Source organism: Crassostrea angulata, chromosome 2, assembly GCF_025612915.1.
Source record: "Crassostrea angulata isolate pt1a10 chromosome 2, ASM2561291v2, whole genome shotgun sequence".
NCBI classification, from domain to species: Eukaryota; Metazoa; Mollusca; class Bivalvia; order Ostreida; family Ostreidae; genus Magallana; species Magallana angulata.
In genome coordinates this window covers 24,749,295-24,764,655 of record NC_069112.1, presented here as the reverse complement: position 1 = coordinate 24,764,655, position 15,361 = coordinate 24,749,295, and the positions used below count along the sequence as shown (strand labels likewise).

Below are 15,361 nucleotides of genomic sequence, written 5' to 3'. Positions count from 1 at the left end.
TTTTGAGCAAAATTGATGAACAAAATTTTAAACCCCCCAGTACATTGTAGAATTGATACATCTATCATCAGTAAAATTTTCAAAGCGATATCTTAAAAGTTTATGGAGATTTCTTCCAGACAAAATCACTTTTTTTAAATTTAAAAATGGCCGCCAAATTTGAACAGAAGTGACGTAAATGCTAAAACTTTAACATCTTTGAGGAACGGTAATTTTACAAAAGCTCTGAAAATTTCATTGCAATCGGATGAAAACTTTTTGAGATATAAAGCCGAGAAGGAGTCAGAAAAAAAATAAAAAATAAAATAATAATAAAAAGAAACCGAAGAAAAACAAGAGGGTCTTCCGTTGGAAACGGAAGACCCTAATAATAAAAAACAATAGAATAACAAGAGGGTCTTCCGTTGAAAACGGAAGACCCTAATAATAATAGGGAAAAAGAAACCGTACGAAAACAATAAGGTCTTCCGTTGGAAACGGAAGACCCTAATAATAATAAAAAGAAACAATAGAATAACAAGAGGGTCTTCCGTTGGAAACGGAAGACCCTAAAAATGTTTCTACAAATGAGAAATAAACATGTACACTATAGCTGTATTAAACAATAAAAAAAATGTTTATACCAATGCATACGTTGCAATAAAAAAGGAACACAATACCTGCAATAATTGCAACACAAAATGAACCTACACTCATGAAATAGAAATATAATGGCAAAATGTGTTCAAAGTATATAATCTAAAGAAATCATTGTTAAAAAAGCTATACATATATCGACACTGAATGTAGAACGCAACATATCACTGGGATTACATGTATCATTATAGCATGTATCACAAGTCAGAGCTAATGTCCATAAATTGATGATCACAACTTCGCACACTGTCAAGCTTTTCCCGTAAAGTTCTGTTGTTCATTGTGTTCGGAAATTTCGAATTGGTGTTTGTAGAAAGTGGTTATTTGTCAAAGTCCATAAATAAACCAAAATGCAGCATTACCATAGTGACCCTACAAAACAGAAGAATCTAAAAAAAACTTAAAGTGAGATAAAAGGATCATTATTAGATTGAGTCGTCACTCAAAACTAACTAGTACTTTCGGTCAAAAAGACCTATTGTTTTTGTCTTTTTTATTTTCATTATTTTCAACAAAGTTTTGTCAAGGATTTTATGGATACGGTTAAAGATATTAAAATTTTGATTGCATAGGCTTATAGCAATTGGTTCTGACACGCGTAAGTAAGGTTTTAACTTCCGGTTCTGGTACTTCCGGTTTTGGCAAGGAAAATAGTAAAAATTGAATGAAACGCAATATCTTGCTTACTTTTTACAATTAGATGTATCTTGATATGTTGTACAAAATTGTAAGCGTAGACATTTCTCTATCTACCGTTTTCAAATTTGAGAGAAGGGGGGATGATAAAACAAAAAATTTAAAAAACCTCAGAATTTCCTAAGACTTACAGACATTGTTTATATGGAATTAATTAACATATGCATGTATGTAACATTTTCTAAAATAGTTTAATATGGAATTAATTAACATATATTCCAAGATACATTGAAAAGTATTGAGTACTTCTGGTGTTATGATCTGATGAAAATTGTTTTATGGGAGTTTCTATGTTATTAAATCAATTGAATTCATGCAGGTAACATTTTCTCAAATAGTTTTCAAGCAAATATATATTTTCATGTCTCATATTTACAATAAGGGACCTAATGAGCATACCGGAAAAGGTTCTGAAAATAAAATTCCAAAACATAGGTAATCACAGATTACAAAGCTCACCGAGATGAGGCATCACCTTTATGAGACCTCCTCTATCATAATATATGAAAATCAAACTTTATGATCTTGGATATTCATGGATACTGTTATGACAGTATTGTATATCATCTGTTAAAAAATTGTATGATAATCATAAGTTCATTTCATTCGGTTCATGGATGGGAATATGTTCTATAACATACTGTGGTTTCATCAATATTCGTGGGTATCAATTTTCGTGGATTTTCTGAAAACCACAGTTTCAAGGATACGTAAATTCGTGGCCAATGACCCTATCAATACAAAATGTTAGTTGATATTGTTCTTCGATGAGCATTTAATTTCGTGGATCAACTTAACAACGAAATCCACGAAAATTGGTATTCAACGAATATTGATGAAACCACAGTATACCATGTTCTTATTTTATATCAAATACACAATCTTTGAGAAACAAAGTAAGAATTTAAAAAAAGGGGCTTAAAAAGCTGTCAAAAAGCCCTTCCTTTTTGTTAAAAACAAAAACAGGTCTAGTTTTTTTGTACTTGTGCTAGTACTCAAAGAAATGTATTGGAGATTAATGATATTGATCTGTTACTGCTAGATTGACCTTGTAAGGTTAGAGTACTAGTCTCGCATTAATTAAAACAAGAGGCCCATGGGTCACATCGCTCACCTGAGCAATATAAGGCATGCTTACATCAGCATCCGTAAGGCCTGTACATTTCTGGTGAGATCCTGAATAGCTGTCAACATGGTGTAGTTTGTGACAGCCTGGGTGTCGCTGACTTCAGGTTTAGCCGTGACTCTGGCAGCTAGCTCCGCCTTACTGGCTTCCTGTCGGAACCCTTCCAGTGTCTGTGGGATCTGCCTGATAATATATAAATATTATTATTATTATCATTAGGGTCTTCCGTTTCCAACGGAAGACCCTTTTGTTTTTCTACGGTTTCTTTTTTTTTCTTATTCTTATTATTATTATTCTTTTTATTTTTTTTCCAACTCGAATATTTCAAAAGCGCTTGCATCGATTGCTTTGAAATTTTCAGTTTTATGTGTTTTTAAAAGATCTCTATGATATGTAAAAATTATTTGATGACGTCATCAAATTCGTCAGATATTGACGTTTTTCACGTTTTAAAAAGTGATTTTGTCCGGAGCTTTTCTCCTTTTTGATTTAAGATAAAGCTATGAGATTTACAGAGCACGTAGAACTACCTTTTTACTTATGACATAAGGCTGGAAACTTAATTCGGACACTTCCGGTCGAAACCGGAAGCAAAACCAATTTTTTTCAATTTTCATGTTTTTTGATTTTAAAAATTAAACGTATGTATCTTACAGTAATTTTCATGCTGAGTACAAAACTGAAATCCGTTTAAAAATCGGACGATGCGTTACAGAGATATCGGGGTTTAAAAATTGATTTTTCCGGAAATTTTGTTTCCGCGTCCTTGGTTTAAAAAATAGCGTAATGTTTATGGTAAAATTAACTCGTACCAAAAATAATTGTTAAGTCGTACTTGAACACATTCGGATTTTTTTTGTTAAGTCGTTCTTGAAATCAAAAAGGTTTTTGTTAATTCGTACTTAAAATCATTCGGATTTTGTTAAGTCGTACCAGGAATAATTCGATTTTTTCATCTTTTTATTTTAGTTACTCTTGTAATTGGTTAAAGAGCTCTGCTTCTTACAGGAACTTCGAGCTTTACTTCCGACATTAACGGAAGACCCACTCGTTGCTTTGCAACGAGCTTTGCTCTAGTTATTATTATTATTATGTATGAAATGCTTTATAAATAGTAATAAACTTTAAACATTTTAATTGTCTTATACATGTATATACACACACTTTTTTTTCAGCCAAAATTTGATCAAAAGTAAGGGGTGCATTTTATACATAGGAACAAAATTTTACCCCATTTTTTCAGGCCATGATTCTGGAAAAAGTGTTAAAATAACAGCCATCTGGTACTATGTGTGCCAACAGATGAGGACGTACCCGACACCTGAATCAGTGTTTCAGGCACATTTAGGAGATATTTTTTATAACAAATTCAAGACATTGTCAACAGGTTTTGACGGTCACCTTAGTACCATATTTGAAACTCGAGCTTGAACATTTATAAAGTTTTTGAAAGCATTGTATAACATCGTAACATTTAAATATAATTAATAAAAACTCATTCAACATCAAATGCCATCATTCTCTTTTTTGATTACATTTGAACTACATTATTAATTACCTTGGCAAAGGAGGTAGGTGTGGAATTCTGCTCTTTGGGTTCAGAAGAAGCATAATATTCTGAATTCATGTAGTTTGGACGAAGAAGGTAAACTGTTTGGTTTGGTAAGTTCTGCCAACTAGAAACATGGTGGCTCTGATATCCCTTATTGGAAGGTAGGCTCTGTTGCTGGTAATTCTGCTGCCCATAATGCATCTGGTTGTGTTGCGGGGTTGACTGCCAGTAATTGTATGGATAGGTCATCTGTTGCATGGGCTCATAGTGATTGTTGTGTTGGAGCATTCCATTTTGTTGACCTGGCAATTGGGTTTCTTGGTTGTTTGGATCTGTGATCTGCAGTTGAGGTTGTTGACTAGATGCAGTCAGAAAAAATTTAAATTAGTTATATACAGATAACTGTATCTTAATATTTGCATTTATTAAAACAAGAGGCCCAAGGGCCACATACATCTCCTGAGCAAAAACAGCTCTAGGTTTTTTGGTTTTTTTTTTTTTTATAATTTATTGTTTTTGTTCCATACATACTAATGTTGACATTAATAAATTCAGTTTTTATAAATTTTATACACATGCATACTCACTCACACACAAGTATATTTACATACATTTTTCAATATTAGTGGTAAATGGTTACTTTGCTTCCAAAAAAACCCCAAAAAACCAAAAAACACCCCCCCCAAAAAAAAATAATAATAAGAATAGTAATAATCATAATATCATAAACTAATCTTAACTATTTTTCCATGTAAGCCACAATTTTTCAAAATTGCGCAGCTTTTGATTTTGGATAGCAGCATATTTTTCTGTATGATATTTTATTCTTAAATAACCGAGTAATCCAAGAAAATTTGGCATTTTATTTTGCATTAAATATATAATAATATATTGTTTAACATATAGAATTATGAAGTTTATAACCCTGTTATTGTTTGACAATAATAGCTCACCAAGAATAACATTCGAAACATTAAAACCAACTCTTTCAATGGTCTTTCTGTATATATGAAGACTTAAATCACTCCAGAGTGTTTGTACTTTATCACAATAAATGAAAACATGTATTATTGTTTCAATATTTTCCATACAAAAACCACAACAATCAGAAGTTTTAATGTTAATTTCCTTAAGGTATTTTCCAACAGGAACAATTCTGTGCAAAACTCGAAATTGTAACCACTGGGCAGAAGAATCACTAGTGGTTTTGTAACAAATTTTAAAAACATCTTGCACTGATAAGCTCTGCCTCCCACTTGCTGATTGAGGTTGGAATAGCCTCATTTTTATTCAAAAAATTATAAAAGATTTTTGAACATTTTTCAAAAGATACGAGAGGTTCAAAAAATGACGGTACATATGGATTAGGAAGTCTCTTGAAAGAAGACCTATCTATTAACAATGATTTCAAATATTTTGAAATAGCCGTAACAGTGCTATTGTATTGCATCACACAACTGTCAGATAGATTGTATGTGTTTTTAAGATTACAATCATCATCAAAAAATCTTGCACAACCTTTACTCCCTTTTCATACCAGGATTTAATAAAAACTGGTTTGTTATTCACTTTTACATTAGAGTTATTGCGAGCGCAGCTCGCCGGCGCGAAGCGAGCTCTACCGGCAAGGCGTGTGTGAATAGAAAATAGACCCCTTCATGATAACTGCGGTACTGCTCTCTTGCAGGGCAAAATGATATACTTTGCCAAAATTTCAGTAAGTAGATAATTAAATGACGTCGTCATATTTCACCTAACTATGTCATTTTGTCCTGCAAAAGAGCAGTACCCATATTTACTAAAGTTCGTAGACGTAGACGTAGAAGTTACGAATGGCGTAAGATTGAAGTTACGAATACGTAAAATGGTACTTAGACGTAGACGTAGGTTACGAATTCTTAGGTGTACGATTTATTCGTACGCATGCGCAATAATTAGTTTCACCGCAGTTACCCACTCGCAACATCTCGGGCCTTTCCGGCAGACTCGGAAAGGCCCGAGAAGTTGCGATTGCGCAGTTACCGTGAATGGGTTAATTCGGACTATAGTTGCACATTCATTCAACGGATTTTTTTGGCGTCAGTAAATCGGACCAGTAACGCATTGTTTTAATCGTCCCAGTAGTTCCCTGTAATCATGGTAATTTTCATCACTTCACACTCTCACGAGAATCAGCAAGACAATAAAAACAATAACAATGTATACGACGTACAGTCAATGTTACCTCTAAAGTTCACCTCAGTACACTCTCAATCAAAACTAATCGAGTGACGTCACAAAGGTTTACACATTGATCCGATAGATTTTTTCGTAGTCTCATTCAACCAGACGCTCGGCTGTCTCCGTAAATCTCTGCTCGTCGGAGATTTACGGAGACAGCCGAGCGTCTGGTTGAACGAGACTAATGTTTTCGGCGTCGGTTAATTTTGACCCACAATTCATAGTTTCCAACCTCACGTTCTCGCGAGAATCAAAGTACAGATAAGATGTGTAATTTTAAGAACATCATGCTTTTTAAGTAAATAAAACAGTATACTTTTATTTCTCAAGGGAGTTTTAATTTAAAGAGTCAGACGACACTAACCAACGCAATCGTAACTACTCGGCCATTTCCGTCACCGCAAATAAGATATTTTATCGGTTACGGAAAAGGGCGAGCGTGATCCGAATGTAACCAACGTTAACTTTGACCTCACAATAAGGGGAAATAACTCTAACTGAAGTTATTGTAAATCTGCTGAAATTCCTCTCAAAATCTTGCAAAGCTAAAGAATAAGGACATTTCTTCAGATATAGGAAACAGTTGTAACTTGCACTCATTTGGATGAATACTGACATTTATTTTATTCACTATAATTACGGTAACGTTAATTTCCAGGTACGTACACGTAGCATGCATCGTTTTTTAAAAGGAGGTTAGGTGGGTGGATGGCAGCCTCGTCAAAAAAATCTTAACAAGCAAATAGAAAAAAAAAGATAATTCTCAAAATCATGAAAGAAAATTCTAATCGATCAGCTCTTTAGCAGTTCAATGGTTTTTTTTAATTTTCACTTCCATTTATTACATGCTCCCAATCCAAAGGTGGGGGGGGGGGCAATTCCATTTTTTTTTTATAATATGATAAGCTAATTTTTTTAAGCGTAAGTTAAAAAAAAAAAAAAGATTAAAAATTAAATTTTTCAAAAGTGGAGGGGGCAACTCCATGGGGGGGGGGGGGGGACTCTATGATAAGTCAATATTGTATGTAAGTTTAAGAAAAAATGTCGACTGCAAAAAAAAGGGGATGAACTGACATACGTTACAATCACTTTAATAGAGGAGATAGATCGAGTGCAATGAACATTAATTTTATATTAAAATCTTTATTATTCAGCAACATTGTATCTGAGATTGAACTTTTGTTCTACTTATAACAAATCTTATAAACTATGAATAATGTAAATTTACTGAAAAAATAGGTATGTTTTATTTTATTTTGCAATCAAATTTATTTACGTTGTTAATTTTATTTTCATTAATTTATCATAATTCATTGTTTGATCATATGCTGCGCTCGCCCCAACGGTCGCACCGTAAAACATATTACCACACTGGAATGTAATGAAATTTGTTTTTAAAATGCGGAGAGTAAGTAAAAGATTTCATATAACAGGTCCAAGCAACAACAACAACAGTCCTAGGTTAATTATTTCTTAAGTATCAAAATCAAAATTTCTTGACATTTAAGTGCAATGAATATTGCACAACAAGAGGCCAATAGGTCGTTATGGTCACCTGAGTACCAGGGCCAATACACAAACCTGTCGAGGAATCTCATATAGAAGCATTCAATTAAATTTCATTTTGGAGTAAAAGAAATATATTGTAATGACAACCACCTGTCTGCCTGAAAATTTTCAACCTATAATTTTAGCAAAAAACATTTATAAGATCATAATAGAGTGTATAACCTGTTCTTAAAAAACAAGATTCTAATACAAAATAATTTTCCCACATTTGTTAACTTTCAAGATAGGTTTATAAGTATATGTGTTCATGGATAAACTAAACCAAGATTGCTAGCTACATGTAGTATACATGTTTTATTAAAAACAACCTCCCAGACAGACTCCCTCCCATAGGGCATTAAAATGAAAATGATACACCTCATCTCCTCCACTCACTGCTCATGTTTCAGCTTACACATGTTCCATCTTTTTAATTACCAACCATTGGAGCTGCATCACAATCTGACAGTTATCCCAAAATCATTTTACATGTACTGCTTATCAGTAATTTTGGCTAGCTAATTATTACTTTACTATTGTTTAAAAAAAATGTTTTTTGCAATTTTGTTTTAAATAATAGATTTGCTTGCCTAAGTCTGGGTAAGGGATATGTTTCGCACCTAAACATGTTTTGCGCTGAGATGGTTCGCACCTACTCTGTTTCACGCTGAGATGGTTCGCACTGCAAATACATTCTTAACAATGAATAATTTATAAAACATGTACATGTAAATGTTAAGTTTATGTAGCCGGTGTCAGTAGAATAAACATTGACATATTATGTAAACATAAATAGTAAACACATATGGTTTTTTAGCTCACCGAGACGAAGTCGGGGGGAGCTTATGCTATACCCTCGGCGTCGGCGTCCGGACCTGGTTAAGGTTTTTGTTGCATGTCCTGTATCTGTTATTACTTGTCCTATCTTTACCAAACTTGCATGGATGATGCATCTGGACCTACTTATGGACTTGAGAGACTTGGATGCTGAATCTGGGCCATGAATTTCAGATGCTGGAGGAGGTTATGGTTTTTGGAGCAGGTTAAAGTTAAAAATAAGACCCCATGGAAATTTTTTTAAAAAGCTACAACTAAGCGGGAAAATCAAAACAACTATATCAAGGTAGATAATATAAGTTGTTAGATTTATTTAATTTTGTGATCCAAGGGAAAACAAAAATCTGTATCCGTTTTACAAAGTTTATGAAAACTCCGAAAACTCTCTAACTGCTGAATTACCGAATAGGCACCTGGTCACGGTCGTCATTTGATTTTTTAGACCGGCTTATCTGACACGATTTTCTGGCAGCGAATCATGTAAAATTAATAGGTAAAAATAAATCTGTATGCCCCTTACTACTTTTTGTGTAAACTCGTGCATCATCTACATGAACTACCATACATCCATTCCTTTTATTGAAAATCATACTCCGAATTCAGTTTTAATAACTGCTTTTCAGATCGATAAAACTAGAAAATGGAGACCGGAAGTAAATGAATCACGTTATACTTTGGTGTTGACCTATCCTGATTTGCTTTAAAATTTTACGTTAAAAATAAAGCATTAAAATGATAAAGACATCAACTGATAAATTTACAGAGACAAGTCAATGAAAGGACTGGTATGAAATAAAATAAGTAAAATGTCCAGATCAGTCACTTAGTGCAAATGAAGAAAAGTATTCACTCGGCGTTAAGACACCGGACAAGATGAACATCAACTTTTTTCTTTAATCCATAAGATTGTATACCCGGTATATTGTTTGATGTATTGGTCACCCAAATGTATAATCTATATAGATTTTGCTTAAAATGCATTGTTCAAAATTTAAACTCAGTTTCGTTACTAGTAACTAAAGAGTAAATACACGAGAAGGCAAGTTCAGACTTCTTATTATTTTCTATGTACATGAATCAACAGAAAACAGATAATCTTTGATCAGAAAAGATCACTGGCGCCTCTGGCACGGGTGAGCTAAAAAGGGGAAACTGTACCTGGGCTGTATAAGTGAGTCTCTACAGAAATGCACTGCATTGTCCAGGACTCTCCGTCGGCTGTAAAGAGTGTTGAAATGGTCCTCCATCCCCCGTGCCACGTCTCCTCAAACCAAGGAAGGAGAGAGATGAGGGACCTCCTAAACCCTTAAACAAAAGTGAATGAGGACAGAAAAGTCAAATTATCAAAAGACAATTATTACCAGGGAGTTTCTTGTGAAGTATTCTCAATATAAACCTCATAACATATCTGCTATATGGCTAATTATCCAATAATTTTACACTAAAAAATGAGTTGGTTTAATGCAATTCAAAACTACATTTAATTACATATAAGTATATAGTGATACATGAAGCTTAAAGGCATTCCAGTTATGCATTTATTACAAAATTCAGAATCTTAAGAATTCTTATATTTAAAATAATATCATTTTATAAATTTCTTCATATTTAATGGGGCATGAAACAATACATCTGTTTCTTGCTAATAAACCATTGCAACTTTACAAGGCTGGCAAACTTAAACTCCAACAGGCTTCTCAAATTAGGGAAAACAGTGGTGATGTAGAACCAAGTCATTTTTCTCCACCAGATGGCATTGCAACTGACCACTAGAATGGGACCTGGCGTCTGAAGAGAGGAGGGGCCGTGCAAGCTGTATAGATTCCCTTGTGCCAAGTGTGATTCATATCAGGGCAGTACAATCTGTATGAGGAGGTATAGACACCAAATCCTCGGGTAGAAATGCTGCTAAAATTTAAAATATTACCTTACAAAAACATCAAATTCAAAGCATGTCCAACCCAAACGGTGTATTCAGTGGTGCGTGAGACACCCTTCCACTGACGACACAGACTGTTTACTCGTTCACTGAAAATGTTACCTCAAAACATTGCGACAAAAAAAATTTCTCAAAACATGGCCACTTACGTGAAGAGGGCATACATGACCACAAGTTCACCCTTGGGTCTTTTGGGCTATTCTTCCACTGCATCATACTATAAGGGATGAGTTCATCTGGGCTAGGGAGGGAACTTTGTGAAGATGGCTTATAGATCAAGGTAAAGGACGGTTCAAGCTTCTGAAAGGAAGAAAGAGTTCACTTGAACAAGGCTAAGATAAAAGCTGCATTCTTGTGTGAAAGACAAAAATTAATATATTCCAGCAGTTTATTTATTTAATTCCTTAACAAGTAGGCTAAAAGTGATTTTTATTTACAATATATGGACAATGTATACACATAATGAATAAGAGGTTTACATTTCACAAGTATATATACCTTAGAGACTATCCCTTTAAAGATTTCAATGTGAAATCTGACTCATGAAGATGAAATCTGACTCCAATATGAATTCTTTAACACAACATCTACTACATAAAATATCACTAATGAATATCTTGATGTGATTCTTTCTTCCAATGTAAAATGTTAACAGAAATACCCTGTTTTCTATCTTTTTTTTAAGAAACGGTTCTGCTCCACTCTGGCAGTTTGATTTTCGGCAAGTCTTTCCACAATTTTGATTAGATGAATGTTTAAATGCACCACAGTTAAATAACTCCAGTTAAAAACTTATGAAGTATTAAGACTCTAGTAAAAGACTCCAGTGTAAAATCTGACTCCAAGATGAATTCTTTTACATGAAATGTCACTTACAGATGTTCGAATGAATCTTTAAGTGTTCCAAGTGAAGATTGCAATTGAAAAACAGAAAATGATCCATGTTTGACTTTTTTTATTCGTTTTGCTCTTCCAAGTACATGTACTTCAGATTTTGTTTCAAAACGCCACTGCCGATCGAAATCTAATGAAAGATGAAAACTCTTGTGAACAATCTGAATCCAACATGAAATCTGACTCCAACATGAATTCTTCTACACGAACTCTCCAATGTAAAAAGGTCACTCGTGAATAATCAATAGGATTTCTCAGTCAGAGACGACATAAGAAATTTGTTGAAAAAATTATAACAATACATGAACCTGCCTTTATCATGTTTACAGTTTGTTTTCATTATATGGCTGCACTTAGTCTTTGGTTTGCTCAACAAGAATTGTTCTAAGATGCTCCAATATGAAATGTGATGAAAAAAAATGTCATGCAAAATCGAACCTCAAGATGAAATCATGACTTAATCTGAATGAAATGTTTAATGTAAAATGCCACTAATGAAATATTTCAATAGGAATCTTTCTTCCAAAGGAAGTCGACAAATGTGGAATGTTTACACAATTGTCAAGTTTTTTGTTTATTTTCATAAAAATAAAACAATGGCTGCAATCCAGTCTGACCTGTCAATTTTTTTTATAAACCTCTCCACCTTGTTGATAAGATAAATGATTAAATGCACTATTGCAACAGCTCCATTGTAAAAAACTTCTGAAGTAGACTCTAGTAAAAGACTCCAATGTGAAATCTGACTCCAAGATGAAATCTGACTCCAAGATGAAATCTGACTCCAAGATGAATTCTTCTACATAAAAACTCCCATATAAATAATTCAGCTCCAATGTAAAAAAAATTCTAAAGTATGAAGACTCTAGTAAAAGACTCCAATGTGAATTCAGACTCCAAAATGAAATCTAATTCCAAGATGAATTCAGACTCCAAGATGAAATCTGACTCCAAAATGAAATCTATCTCCAAGATGAAATCTGACTCCAAGATGAAATCTGACTCCAAAATGAAATCTGACTCCAAGATGAATTCTTCTACATGAAACCTCCCATTTAAATAATTCATAGTTTTTGACATTTTTCTGGCTTGAAAACTTCATATACCATACAAAAATTTGGCATTCTGTAGAGTGATCTCCATCAGTTCTTCGGGTTTCACATTCAAATGTTGTGCAACAAGTTTAGCAGTATCTCCTATATATGCGGGTGTACTAACTTTTGCTGTACCAAAGGGAAAGTAAGGAGCATCAGTTTCCAACACAATATTTGTTCTCGGAATGGCCTTTAAACCTGCAATCTGATGACTATCAAATGTGCGAACTGATGCAGTTAGTCCAAAACAAGTATTTGGAAACTTCTTTAGCCATGCCTTTACAACATCTGTCTTTCCTTGGAAGCAATGAAGATGTATCCGCTGCGCATTTCTACAGTGCACTTCCATCAGCATCATACACCTTGCAATTACATCAGATCCATATTTATCCCCAGCTGGCCCTCTGAGATATAACACAATTGGAATGCAAGGCTTGGCAAGTTTCAGAAGTTTTATAAAGACATCTTCCTGTTGCGTCCACTCAGATGGTGGGACACTCCTATCTAAGCCACATTCTCCTAGTGCAACAACTTTTGGATGGCACAGTAATTGCTCAAGAAGCATTATTTTTTCCTCAGTAAACGTACTATGCTGTTTTGGGTGTACCCCAACAGCAACTTTCCAAGGTCCATTTAAAGTAAAGGACACGTCTGGATAGGTGTTGGGCTCGCTGTAGACAATGATGCCTCCAATGACGTTAACAGGAACAGCTGGTTTGTCCGATTCACTATGTTTCAAAAGGTCCTCTACAGTGTGCCCCTCTTCAACACCCCATATCTTCTTACAGGCACGGTCCAAATGGAAGTGGCTATCAAACACAGCTGGTAACTCGCTGTGTTCAGCTACTTCCATTCCACTAGAATCATCTGGCAAATTACACTCTGCCAGATTTGATGGCAATTCTAAGTCAGAGCCATGTAAAACTAGTGATGGATTTTTAGGAGGAAAGGTAGAGTGAATAAGAGGATTTGATTTAAAACGGACAAACTCCTTTTGTTGGAATTCTGTACATTTGTCCAATAGCACCATAATGCATCGCCAAAACAACAATACAGCTGGAGAGTTTACCGGGTGCAGAGTAAACTGTTTTGGCTCGTCTACCTCTAAGAATGGACATGCCTGGCGAAAATAATCTGCATGCAATGGATTGAGGACAATGGTCGAAGGTATTTTACTGGCCTGGTTGACTGTTTCCATAGCATCAGAAAGAGTGGCTTGTTCTCCTAATGCGGCTTTAATCAACCATTTTAGTGCTTGGACACAATGAAAAACATTGCTTGAGTCTGATGACACAGTTTGAAACATTAAAGGCATGTGCCTTTTTGTACAGTGACGTCTCACTTTAGAATCCAATGAAAAACAATTTGAGAGCAAACAATACTCTGATTGTTGGGAGGATTTTAATTTCAGTGAGGGTTCATCTACGTCAATGGTAACTGATAATGACCTTTTACTAGATTCAACTTTTCGTAGGGTTTTGCCTGTTGTTACTTTTTTTCTGTGCTAAATAGATGCTTTGGCGTCTCTTCAGGAATTATTTTTTTGAAACTAACTGTCCTTAATGAGCTGGTAGAGGGATCAGATCTCTTTTTCTTGCACAGGGTGTGCGTTCCCTGTGTCTTTGGGGCATATGAGATGGGATCTGGGCATTTAATTGGTGTTTCTTCTTTCCTGTCCTCTGCTGCATTTTCTCGAACAATATTTATGTTCGGTTCGGTCCTCAGACGTATGTCGCGCGATGATTCTGCAACATACACTGATGCCGACCTTTTAGATGTCTGCAGCCTTCTGCCGTCTAATGAAGGCAGATTTTTATCAATCCAATCATCAGACAGGTCACACTGACAGTTTTTCCTAAATTCATTGACCCATTGCTTACACCCGAGGTGTCTAGCAACTTCATATTGCAGGACTGCAGCACTCTTTAGTTCTTTATTGTTAAGCTGCATAATCCCCAAATATAAACTTCGTGGCTCAATTAGAATCTGGCTTTGACTTATGCGAAAAACGCTAGAAAAAATATTTTCTCCAGGCCATCTGAGAGCTTCAAAAGTGTTGCAGCGCCTTCCAGATGATTGCGTCTCGTGGGTTCTTGCAGCATTTGACATTGTAAATCTAAGTAAACAAAATAGAGAGAGCTATTACATTGTTTAGTGCTCTGGCAATATTAAAATATGTATAATATCACTAGAAAGAGACCATATGGATGAAAATTGCAATTTGTAAAATTATATAAAATTCAAGACACTAAACCACATTGCTAACCTGAGTAAGCAACAAAGGCCACAGCTCTTATTCAAATAGCTTCATGATATATTACCATCAAAATGCCCACGAAAGAATAAAGGTTTAAATATAACTTGAACAGTCCTATGAAGACTAATACCCTTCCCTCTCCCCAAGGTTCGACCTTTAAAATGTCATTTTTTTAAAATCATTTTCCAAATTAGCCCAAAAGCTTTGATTTGAAATTAGATACCTTGTGCGATTGCACTATAAACTGAGAAGATCATTAGTTGCACAGTTTGTAAGCAACAATAAACATTTTAAGCTTGCACCCCTTAAATACAAAACAAGAAATGACGTAGACAGGAATTATACATTTTGTTAAACAATGACATTGAAATTGCCTAAATGAACTTGGGTCAAAATTATAACACATCTTTATGACTTCATCTTTTTGGAGGTCCGTGTTGCTCTGCTTTGAATTTGTATTTCGTTTTATGGATTTTTGAAATGGTTGACGGATTGTTATTGTCACTTTTTCATCCTTGGGTCATATGCAATTTTGAAGTGAAGTATGAACTTAATCCAATTA

At 34.6% G+C, this 15,361-nt stretch overlaps 1 protein-coding gene across 1 annotated transcript; it reads right to left on the bottom strand.

Moving 5' to 3' along the window:
- Positions 1–597: 597 nt before the first annotated feature.
- LOC128172928 (uncharacterized) lies at positions 598–13,872 on the bottom strand. The gene is made up of 4 exons (XM_052838664.1): positions 12,667–13,872; positions 10,735–10,854; positions 2,471–2,637; positions 598–1,008 (listed from the first exon to the last, which is right to left on the bottom strand). The coding sequence occupies exons 1-4, from the start codon at positions 13,855–13,857 to the stop codon at positions 957–959; spliced, it is 1,530 nt and encodes a 509-aa protein (XP_052694624.1). The 5' UTR covers positions 13,858–13,872; the 3' UTR covers positions 598–956.
- Between the last annotated feature and the right edge of the window lie 1,489 nt (positions 13,873–15,361).

Coding starts and splice junctions, on each gene's coding strand:
- LOC128172928 (XM_052838664.1), bottom strand. CDS start 13,857: ATGCCTTTAATGTTTCAAACTGTGTCATCAGACTCAAGCAATGTTTTT. Junction 10,855..12,666: donor TTCCCTTTGGTACAGCAAAA/GTTAGTACACCC, acceptor TCTTCCTTTCAG/AAGCTTGAACCGTCCTTTAC. Junction 1,009..2,470: donor CAGGCCTTACGGATGCTGAT/GTAAGCATGCCT, acceptor TCTGTTTTGTAG/GGTCACTATGGTAATGCTGC.